We start from the raw sequence: 11,941 nt of genomic DNA, 5'->3' as shown, positions 1-11,941 counted from the left end.
GTTATCCCTTTTTTAAATGATTTGATTTTTCCTTTTCATCATATTCATTTAAGCTTGCATTTATTTTTTTGCTCTCTCCAAAACTTAGTTTTTCTTATACTAGTAGTACTATTTTTATTTCTTTATATTTATAGTTATATTTTGCATAAACAAAAACAGGTTTCAAAATTGTTAACAACTCTAGTTCTCTGTCACAAATTAATATAGTTTGTTCAATTTTTTTAGTTTGTTAGAGTTGTTTTTAATTCCAAAATTGTTATTCAATTCACAACTCCAATGAAATACCAACTCATTCTTCAATGCAATAAAAGTAAAACACCAATAAAAAGTAATGAAACATAAATATGATAGTATCATTATAAATCTCAATTTCAGTATTTTCACTGAATCAGGGATTAAATCTAGAAAACTTATACATATTAGATACCCTCAATGGCAGCATCAAACTACAGCCACCATCTAAATATCATTTTCAAACCAAAATGAAAAATAAAATAAAATAAAATAAAGTATGCACCTATTTGATATTCGATGCATACATATCGGCCTAAGCGGGTGTAAACCTACCACCACAGCACTTGAGCCTCTCCCAAATCTCTCACCCTTTTATGCCAATATACACTAATAATTTATCTCACTTTCACTGTCACTTCCAATCCTTTTTTTCTATCTCATCTAATAGTTTAATTTTTTTTTAAAAGACAAAGAAATGACATTTTGAAATACTTGCTGTAATTTTAGCTTATGTAATTAAAACTGTCCCCCCGAAAATGTTTGTCCAAATTGCCAACCGGCCGGCGCAGCGTTGTTGCTAACGAGGGTTCTTCCGTCGCTAGTGGTGACTTGGAAGGAGAGGGCTTGGCCGTTGAAGTTGGCGTTGCTTTGCCAGTTCTGGCCCCAATTCCTCGACATCGCTTGCCACCCCGTCCTGGATCCTTTAATCGAGACGGAGTGGATGTCCCCGGCACCACCCACGTTCGTGACCAGGACTAGGTTGAAGAACGAGTGCCCGTTGATTGTGAACCTTATCCCTCCCTTCTTTTGGCAGGGCACCCTGTCACATACCATTACACATGTCGACATCAGTAACTTAATCATTCCTTCTTATATATATCATGGTCTAATTTCGTATTTTATTTTAAGAAATGGTAAGCTACCTTCGGAAAGAGACGGGGACGATTCCGGCTCTGTACTGGGCGATTTGCAGGTAAGCGGGCTCCGCCAGGTCGAAATGCTGGCGAGGAGGATTGCACCACCCGCCGTTGTCGTTGGGCAGCGACGGGTTAGGCGGGCAGAAGTTAGTGGCGGTGACGGTGAGGGTGCCTGGCAGGCAATATTTGCGGTCGCCGCTGGCGCATGTCAACTCGTAGCATGCCCCACATGTTAGCCCGTTGTTAAAAAGAGCGGTACTCAACGCAGCTGTGTTTGTACCGTATCCACTACTATACAAGTTACCATAACCACAGGCACCCCCTACAATAAACAAATTGTAAAAAAACTCAACTTCTCCAAATAATTTGGCTTCATGAATAATTATTTAAATAAATAAGTAGGACCTTGATTTGAACATGACATATGTATGACATATTAACGTGGTCCAAAATGTAGGGCAATGCTCATGCAAAGTAACAAAAATGCTTATAGTGAGTTAATTTTTTTTTAAAACTCACCCATGGTGCCGGACGCATCACCGCCGCCGTAGAAAGTGGCATGGGCGCTGTCCCAACCGCCGCCGTAGTCGGAGAAAGCGCCACGTATGCAAAAGGCGGCGAACGAGAGGACTAGGAGAGGGAGAGAGGCAATTGGGCCTTGGGATTCCATTGAGAAGAAACCGATTGTAACTTACTTGAGAGGGAAATAGGAAGAGAAGATGGAGAGATTGGTACAAAATAAGGAGTGATAGAGGGGCTTATTTATACAGAGGAAAATGCAGATAAGAAATGGTGAGTATATTATAATGTAGAGAATGACAATGAAATTTGAGAGCCACAATCAAATCCAATTTATGTATATTTTGAGAGAAATATTGCACATGCATTTGTTCCAACTTGAACTACCAACTGCTAATCTCATTGACCCTACCACCACATGCAATTCTAACTGTTTTTATTTTTCCTTTTATATCAATTCATTCAATTTTAATTTCATTAATTTTTGGGGGGTGACACTAGAAAATTTGTTGTCACATTTAATTCAGTTTGCTTAAATTGGCCAGAAATTACGCCTCATCGGCATGTGAGTGAGTATATTGGCAGTACTATTTGACTCTTCATAAATATTGAGAATGCAAAAGTCAATTTTCCTTCATTGATTTATGGGTGTTAATTAGCTATAATATTTTATTTAAAATAACCAGTGATCTATAAATAGTTGTATAATCAGTCCATTATCTTTTCAGATAATTTTCAATTAATTATGTAGACTTTTATTTAAAATTTGAAGTGTTGAAGAAATTGTGTATATATCTAGCAGAAGTCAAACTTGATTAGTGCTGTACATTTTTCTATAGTCACACCAATTAAATTAATTAATACTATATGATTTATATAAATATTCTCATGATAGGTCCAGTATTACTTTTACATTTATACCGTTAATTGATTCTGTTAATTTGTAATTTAATTAGTTGTTGCGACTTATGGCAGCCCCACATGCAATTTTAATTGTCAATTTACATTGTCAGTCCCCAAATATTGTTGATATTAATTGGGAAGATATTATGTTGGATTGGGCGTGTTTGTGTAATCATTTATGAAAATTACTAGATTAAAAATAGTATTCCCCCCGTCCCATAATAATTGTCACTCTTTTCCATTTCGATCCGTCCTACAATAATTATCACACTTCATTTTTATCATAAATGGTAAGTAGGTCTCACATTCCGCTAAATCACTTCACTTACATTTTTATTATAAAATCAATATAAAAAAGTGGATCTCACGTCTCATTAACTTTTCCAACCAATTTTTATTTATATTTCTTAAAACCCGTGCCCACAATAAGAGTGATAATTATCGTGGACAAGGGAGTAGTAATTAAATATTTAAAGATGGTCAAATGTTGTTTTAAAGTCAATCCTAGAGGGCAGTGAAATAAAATGTGGAAAACGATGAGCATATGAGACTTTAGTACCATAATTTGTGGGGGTGTATCATTTGTAAACTTTGATATTCAACTATTACTTGTAATTTAATTTCATAATTAGTTACCTAATTGTCGTAATATTAAAGGACGAATACTATAAGTATTTTTTTTCTATATTATGGGTGCATCATTAGTAAACTTTGATATTCAACTATTACTTATAATTTAATTTCATAATTAATCACCTAATTATCATAATATTAAAGGACGAATACTGTAAGTATTTCTTTTTTTCTATATTGTGGGTGCATCACTTGTAAACTTTGATATTCAAGTATTACATGTAATTTAATTTCATAATTAATTACCTAGTTATCATAATTTTAAAGGACGAATACTATAAGTATTTTTTTCTATATTATAAAAACTCTTGGTAAACTCTCGCTTCAGTCACTTTTTTGATAAATGACCCTTTTAGAATATGCATTTTTTGTCCCTTTATATATAGTTTTTATATTATCCAAGTTTTAGTTTATTGCATTTGTACCTTTTAGGTTTTTTCTATTTTATGAAAACTTTTTTCAGTTAAACCCCTTTTAATTATATGAATTGATTACATCTATAATACTGTTGTGCCCAACTGTGTAACATCTTAATCACTTAATTAAGAAATCTTTTTAACTAAAGTAAATTAAACATTACTTGATTGGAGGATTTAATATCTTTAATTTGATGTGCTACCTAATTCGAACGTCAGAAAAATACTATTATATGTAGTAAACAGACTAGTTGTTAATTAATACAAATGATGCACAAAATTAATTTGGTGAAAATGACTTCAAAGAGGTTGTCGGTTATCTTCATGTGATATAGTAATACATAGGCTATAAAATTGACTATAATTGTCAAAAATTTAAAATTTAAAAATAAAATAGTAATAATAATTTTTTTGCTATTATCTGCAGTTGTTACCTTGCATGTCGGCTTATTGAAATTAAACATGTAAAAGTCCAAATTAGACTCACAAAATATTATTGCAATATTTTTTATAGTTTAACCAAATAAAAAAAGCATCACAATGAGTCAGATTCGTCACACGTATCGAGCCCACGGTCTCCTATTATAAAAAATGTTACCAATTTAGCAAAAATTAAGTATGATTTCATTGTCATCCGTCAAAATCAGTTTGGGTGATTAATTCATTGATTATACATATAATCATGAGTAGATTCGGATTAACAAAGATTTGAGATTTTTCCACACAAAACAAAATAAAATGAAATGTAAAATTAAAGATTTTGATAACCAAATGGGCCTACCATGTTAGGGGCACATGCAAGTCCCGGAAAAGATGGTATGTTAATATAGAATTTATTATTGAGTTTTGACATATGAAAAGTATTTGTACCTAAAAATACATAATAAATGATTATTTAACTATGTATACCCACATCCATAGTCCACATATTCGTGCCTACACGTTTTTCCTTGAAGAGATTTTGTTGAGGAAATTATTTGTTAAAGATAGTACAACTAAAATTATTGATGAAAAAAATTGGTGTTTTTTATGTTTTTGATTTACTAGATACTACACATAATAAATATAGATTTAACATGTACATACTAAAGATAGTAATGTAGGTATTTACAAAATAAGTTTCCTTTTGTGGATTCGGTGGAAAGCTATATGGATGTAAAGTTATATTTAACATGTACATACATAATAAATATAACGTTTGTTATATTACTTCTCAAACTTTATTAAGCGTGATTCGGTGGAAAGCTATATGAATTTTCTTTTTTGTGATGTGGTAATTTTTTCTATCACTTATAGTTTTCACAATTGAGGGGAATCATATGCTACATATCTTATATGAGCTACTTATGTGAGCTCTGTATGTGAGCATCACTCTCATTTGACACACATTTAATATTGTTCGGTTCGATTTATTTATTTAGTTTGATTCTAATACATTAAAAAATGTTATTACAATTTTTAATTTCACAAAATTCATAAAAATCAAAACTTGGTTTATTATTTTATTCATTATTTGAAATTATAGAGAAAACGAGCAAATCGAGCTTTGATTTTTATGAATTTTGTGAAATTAAAAATTGCAATAACATTTTTTATGTATTAGAATCAAACTAAACAGATAAATTGAAACGTACAACGTTAAATGCGTGTTAAACGAGAGTGATGCTCACATAAGGAGCCCACATAAGGTATGTAGCATATCATTCCTCTTCATATTGATATCTAAAATAGGTAAAACAAAATAAAAGCAAAAACGGTAGCACCGTATCAAATACTCCCTTCGTCCATAAGAGCATTAGCAACGGGGAGCCCTAAGGCGCGCCCTATGCACCGCCAAGTTATCATTTTTATCCTCCTACCCTCCCACCTTCAGTGGGGCGCCCTAAGGCGCGCCCTATATGTTTTACTATTATTTAGTTAATTAATTTAAATGTTTTCAAATATATAATGCAAACTAATTAAAAAATACAACGAGTAGCTAAAAACCGACGAAGACTGCATTGATTAACAAAAGTTACACAATTCAAGTTGGCTAATCTAAGCAATTCCCAACTCCCGGCGCAGCTCATCGATCAACCCCTGGAGGTATTCGGCTTTGGCGGGGTCCGTACACTTCTCGAGGGCCTTGTGCGTCTGCAACAACGTCCGCGCCATCGAGACTCTTGCTAACCCCACATACGCGGCGGCCGTCGGGCTCGGGGTCGGGACCGGGAGCGGCGATGGGGTGGCGGCGGTCGAGGATGATGTCGCCGTCGTCTTCCCCTTGTTCTTCGCAGCCTTGACGCCTATGGGACGCCGGGAGGACATCGGTGTGCCGGAACTCTCCTCCTCCGTGTACGTCCGGTTGAGGTCCACCGGACGAGTTCCGCTTTCGCTGCTCATGTAACCACCAGCGGCGGTGGTCTTCGTCCTCTTTGTCGCACCGGTGTGCAGAATCCCGCCTTGTAACTTCTGTTTGTCCCTTAAGAGCGCCCAGATGCCCAAATGCTTGAAGTCGCCGTACAGGGGCTGGTACGACAACAGCGCTCTATCGCGCACGTCGCTCCCCTGCTCCCTCGCGCACTTCTCATACTCCGACGCGAACAGGTTGACTTGCTTCTTCACCTGATCCAGTGCTTGCGGAGCTGCTCCGTTGGCGCTTGTACGCGCTCGGCGGCTTCTCCTCATTGTAGGGCTCGGCGATGCGCTCCCATTATGCGAGCTGCTTCTGGTTGTTGGCGAATATCGGGTCCCCCGATATATCCACCCAACATCTCGCCAAGACGAGGGTTTCATCCGGCTGGTAGTTCGTACGGCCGTGGGCGTACTCTTCATTCATTGCCGGAGGTGGCAACTTGTTCGCGCGGTGCCGGATCCGCTTCTTTTTGGCGGGGGCGGCAGCGGCAGCGCCGGATGTGGTGGCGGCGGAGGCGCGGTTACAAACTCGTATTTTAACTGTTTTATTGGGCGTTAAACGTGATGATAATTGGTGTTTAAATGCATATTACTTGAGTATACGTCCATATTTCACTATAAAGGTGCTTTGACGAGTTTATCCAGTGTTTGAAGTTAAAATAGAGACGTCACCACGGTTCGTGAACCGCCGGTTCACGGTTCGGAACCGGCGGTTCCGGTTCAAGATTTGTTGGAACCGGAACCGGCCCGTCGAAGACCGCACGGTTCCGGTTTATGAACCGTGAACCGCCGGTTCACTTGAACCGGCCTAACCGTCGGTTGTTACCCGGTTCCGGGCCGGTTCCGGGCCGGTTCGGCGGTTCGGCGGTTTATCCGATTTTTTTTTTTTTTTTGCATTTTGTAAATTGTAATTCAAGTTTAAAATGTAAAAAAACTTGCGTAAATAACATTAGAATGAAGCGATGTACAAATGTAATTTTATTGATACAAATTACAACTTCAAAATTACAAATTACAACTTTAAAATTACAAATTACAAGTTAAAGTTTACAAATTACAACATAAAAATTAGAAATTACAACTTCAAAATTATAAATTACAAAAGACTTAAAGTCTTCATTACAATTTACAAAATTACATATTCGAAATAAAGGGGAGAAAAAAGAAATAAAGGAAAAGGACTTGAGCTCAACTTAAAACATACTAACATATAAATCAAAGGAAGGACCACGCTGAGGTATTCCACAATAGGCCATCTTGCACAAGGATATAAGAAAAGGCGGTAGTCCGCACATAATCTTTTTCCGAGCAAGTATACCAAATGGTGCTCTCAAATTAAAGACTTATCATATAACATATTAAAACATATTAAAACTTACTAACATATTAAAACTTATATCATATAACATAATAAAACATATTAAAAAACTACTAACATATTAAAACTTATTATAACATATTAACATAGTAAAACATTTAATTTAGAAGTTTAGAACTTACTTGTAATCGAAGAGCGGCTCGCCTTCCCACCTCCTCCGCAACTTGTGCTCTAGAAGGGGCACGACGACGCCGAGAGTCACTTTGATCTTGAGCAATGCCCTTGCCCCGATCACCACCACGACGAGATGAAGACATGATATTATGGAAATTGGAAGTAGAGAATAGATAGTAGTGTTTATGTGAATATGACTATATGATAACGTGAACAAGAACAACGTGAGTAAATTATGAGCGCAAACAACGTACACAACTTGAGAGAATGAGGATGGAGAATAGAGAAATTGAGATTGAGAGAGAAATTCTTATTAACACAAGAATGGGGTGAGTAGAAATGGAAGAGGAGGGGGTATTTATAGGGGAAAATTGTGATTAAAAATTTTTTAAAAAAAAATCAAATTTTGAAAAATAACGCCGAAACCGCCGGTTCGCCGCCGAAACCGCCGGTTTTCGGTGGAACCGGCGGTTTACGGACCGTTTGAATTTTCAAATTTTGAAAATTGCGGTGGGAAACCACCGGTTTAGGCCCGGAACCGCCGGTTTAGGCCAGGAACCGCCGGTTTAACCCTGAAATTGTGAAAAGGCTAGGGAGTAGGCCTGAAATTGTGTCGGAAACCGCCGAACCGCCGGTTCGGAACCGCCGGTTTCGCCGGAACCGGCGGTTCCGACCCGCCGGTTACGGTTTGCATAAAATGAGGAACCGGAACCGGCCCGGCGGTTCCGGCGGTTCCGGTGCCGGTTCGAACCGCCGGTGACGGTTCCGGTTCCGGTTCGGAACCGCCGGCGACGGTTCCGGGCCGGTTCATCCGGGCCGGTTCGGTTTGGAGACGTCTAGGTAAAAAATGGTCAAAATGAGCCAAGCATTGACTGGGGTCTGCTTCAAACGTTAATCTGCCTATCAATATGGGGTCCAAATCCTATTTTGAGAGTACCATTGTCTTCATCATCGAAAGAGCTTCGCGTGGGTACCTCACACGCCCTAATCGGAGTTCGGATGAGAGAGATACGGCCGATCTACGAAAGCTGCGCGGACTGCCGGGAGCTACCCGGCCGGGTGAATTTTATGTGCAATAATTCCACCCGGCCGGGTGGACAATTTTGTTCATAAAGAGTCCAGAGACTTCTACCCGACCGGGTGAATTTTATGTGCAATAATTCCACCCGGCCGGGTCCGTCTGACTGACGTTTTTTAGCCCAGACGCGATTTTTCTGAAGGGAAAAATAATAAAGAGAAGCTACGGCAACGAAAAAGCATTCTCTACCAGGCGCAAAACACACGTTCCTTCTCTCTGAAGAACTCTTGGAAGAAGATTGAAGATTCAAGCTTCGATTCCTCCGCCAATTGTAATTCGTATCATGGTTTCTCTTGTTTTTCTTAGTTTTTGTCTGATTTCCGCCATGAACATGAGTAACTAAACCCTTTATGTGGAATTCTTGGTGAAGATGCATTGATTCATAGTTTTAATCCAATTAAGTTCGTTTTTATCTTGCTCTTGTAATTGTTTGAATTATTCTTGTGCTTTTTCCTATCAATTGCTTGATCACCAATTGGGAGTGTTAGGATTTCTTAGAGTAATCGGGAGATGAATTAATTAATCTTGAAAGAAGAATAATTCACACCTTAATTCAATAAAACTTGGGAGAGTTGAGATTATGAGTGGGATCTTTAATCTAATCAAACCTTTGGGAGTTAGGTCTAAGATTTAGAAGGAGACTTCACTTATTACACCTAATCTACAGATTTCTCACCTCGGGAGGGGGTTTAATCCACCTTTGTGATTGATTCAACAATTCTAGAGACTTTAAATGGTAAATTGATTTTAATTGGGTTAGGCTATGAGTTGTGCATCGGATCCTTGAATTCTGCATATTTCTCCATCATCTTACACAACTTGCTTCCTTGCTTTCTTGTTTAAGTGTTCTATTTTAATCTTTGCATTTACATGTTTTCATTAGTTGTTAGTTTCAAAACCAAAATTCTTGATTGTCTGGATAGTAGTTGAAGTTTGTTCGTGGTACTTAGGTTTACACTTAATTGTCTCTGTGGGATACGATATACTCTTGCTTGCTATTTGCTACGATAACCCCGTACACTTGCGGGTAATATTAGGGTAAAATAAAGTTGAGAACCGCGGCGGGAGGGGGCGACGGGTCGGTTTGGAGACGGATCCATGTCAGACAAACCATACGAATCCGTACTGAATTCGGGATCATACTGCGTGTTGGCGTCGAACGGCCGATATTCGTCGGGTTCTGTACTCGGCCAACGCGCATCACCACTAAACATCGGACTATTGTGACTTGAATCCATTTCGTAGTAAATGTGAGTTTCGAGAGTGGAATCGTGAAATGAAATGTTACAAATGAAGTCGGGGTAGGGGGTATTTATACAAATTTTTCGAATTAGGCATTTAAAAAAAATCAAAAACGTCTGCCATCATCCGCGGAGCCCACAATGGTGCCCGATGGCGCGGACAATAGGCCATCGTCCGCGCTTCTTCCGCGCCCGAAGCTTAGGGCGTGGGCGTAGGGCGTGCCATCGGGCGGGCACCCACAATGGAGCCATCAGGCGCGCCCGAGGACGATGGCACGCATCGGGTGTGCCATCGGGCGCCCAATTGTGGGTGCTCTAAAAGATAGATAAAATTCTAAATAGCACGGGTTTAGAGATGCCTACAATTTTACTCTAATAAAGTACAATCATAAAGGATATTTTTCTTTATTAAAATATAGTATAAGGGTGTATTTGCATTGAAGTTTATCTTTAATTTAGATAAGAATACAATCATTTTGTAGAATGCTTTTCTTGGTTTTGTATTTCTATTTATGGTGTTTGAATTGATGGTTGTGTTATCTATAGTCCTTAACATCACATGTTTTGGTTTGTTATTTAAAGTCACATTATAGTAAGAAATTTCATAACTATCATATGACTTTTTCTATATTTCCAAGGCTGAGGGTCTATATTATTAAATTCTAGGTAATTTAAGATTGATATAGTGCTGCACATATTATTATCACTCAATTTTCCATAATAATAAAACATCATTTTTCAGCCTGATTTCAATGGACTCTTGCCCTTTGAGCGGGTCCAAAAAAATTTAACCAACATATTAAACGCTAGATTAAACCATTAAATACACTTTAAATGTGTCTATCAACCAATTTAAACGCACCCTTATAGTATATAAAGGTATTTTACTTAAGTCAATCGCCTCAGAAAAGCTTTCCGAAAAAACATTAATTACTTCTATTTGCATTTATCTAAAGTATTTTTCAAAGGGCTTGCAAACATATGATCATAATTTAATTCACAGCCCAAAATATTTATCACTATATCTATATGACTTTTCCTTGTCATTTTTAGCATGTCAAATATTCCCAATTATTTAAGTCTTTAAGATTTGACATAAGATTCTCTTTCTGCCGCCATACAAAATTTTCCCACAATTAAATACCAAAAAAACATTAGTATTTTAAATTTAAAAGATAATTCCACTTAATTAAGTTCACAATTTTCTAGTACTATCTAATCTTCAAAATCCCAAAGAATAAGCAGAATTTGAGTTTTTTTAACTTCATTAAAAAGATGAGACTTTTTACCATCTCGTAAATAATTAAGTACGATTTGAAACAACATAGATATGGAGTATTGAATGCAATTTACCGTTTATTCATGGTACCCTACCCTCAAGGGAAATTGAATCATCGTTCCCTTCTCGAAAGTGAGATGTCCTAAAGACCTAAGAGCATCCACACTGGGACGGATGTCCCGGTGGACATCCCACTGCACTGCCACGTCATAAGGACATCCCACTGCACAATGGTGGACATCCCGACGGACATCCCACTACCATTACCACTAACCATTCTAGATATATAAAAGAAACGTAGAGAGAAAGAAACTCGTTAAAACAAGTGGTGCGAATGAAATGAAGTTTAACGAGCCGTCTATATAGAGTTTTTTTAAATGAAGTTCAATAGCGGACGTCACGATGGACGTCCCGACGGACGTCGTCAGAATACCGCGGAACTCCGGTGTCCGCAGCGGACGTCCGTATCCGTCCCTCCCACGCCTAATGGCAGACGTCCCGCTCGGACGTTCGGCACGCCGGTCGGACGTCCGCCGTTGTGGATGCTCTAACAGGGGCGGACGAAGAAAAAATTGACGGTAAGGGCTGGACTTCACTATATATTTTTTTACAGTCAAATATAATTATATAATATAAAAATTATAAAAATGCATATATATTTAATACGAAGTAGTCCAAAATATATCTAATAAAAAAACATGTGACAGCTGTGGTTTTACATCTAAAGTGGTAGCAACTGAATTCTATGTGTTTTCATCCCAACGCTTTTTTTTAAAGAAGCGTTCCATCTTCTAGGGTCAAGCCAAAAAATAATGATTGAAGTACAATATCCATA

At 37.7% G+C, this 11,941-nt stretch overlaps 1 protein-coding gene across 1 annotated transcript; it reads right to left on the bottom strand.

The window, feature by feature from the left end:
• Positions 1 to 329: 329 nt before the first annotated feature.
• On the bottom strand, positions 330 to 1,934 carry LOC121762371 (expansin-A4-like). The gene is made up of 3 exons (XM_042158236.1): positions 1,671 to 1,934; positions 1,158 to 1,473; positions 330 to 1,054 (listed from the first exon to the last, which is right to left on the bottom strand). The coding sequence occupies exons 1-3, from the start codon at positions 1,819 to 1,821 to the stop codon at positions 751 to 753; spliced, it is 771 nt and encodes a 256-aa protein (XP_042014170.1). The 5' UTR covers positions 1,822 to 1,934; the 3' UTR covers positions 330 to 750.
• Positions 1,935 to 11,941: the final 10,007 nt, after the last annotated feature.

Source organism: Salvia splendens, chromosome 13 (genome assembly GCF_004379255.2).
Source record: "Salvia splendens isolate huo1 chromosome 13, SspV2, whole genome shotgun sequence".
NCBI lineage: Eukaryota > Viridiplantae > Streptophyta > Magnoliopsida > Lamiales > Lamiaceae > Salvia > Salvia splendens.
The sequence above is the reverse complement of the archived record's forward strand: the minus strand, read 5'-3'. Positions and strand labels throughout refer to the sequence as shown.

Coding starts and splice junctions, on each gene's coding strand:
- LOC121762371 (XM_042158236.1), bottom strand. CDS start 1,821: ATGGAATCCCAAGGCCCAATTGCCTCTCTCCCTCTCCTAGTCCTCTCG. Junction 1,474..1,670: donor TGATGCGTCCGGCACCATGG/GTGAGTTTTAAA, acceptor TGTTTATTGTAG/GGGGTGCCTGTGGTTATGGT. Junction 1,055..1,157: donor GTCCCCGTCTCTTTCCGAAG/GTAGCTTACCAT, acceptor GGTATGTGACAG/GGTGCCCTGCCAAAAGAAGG.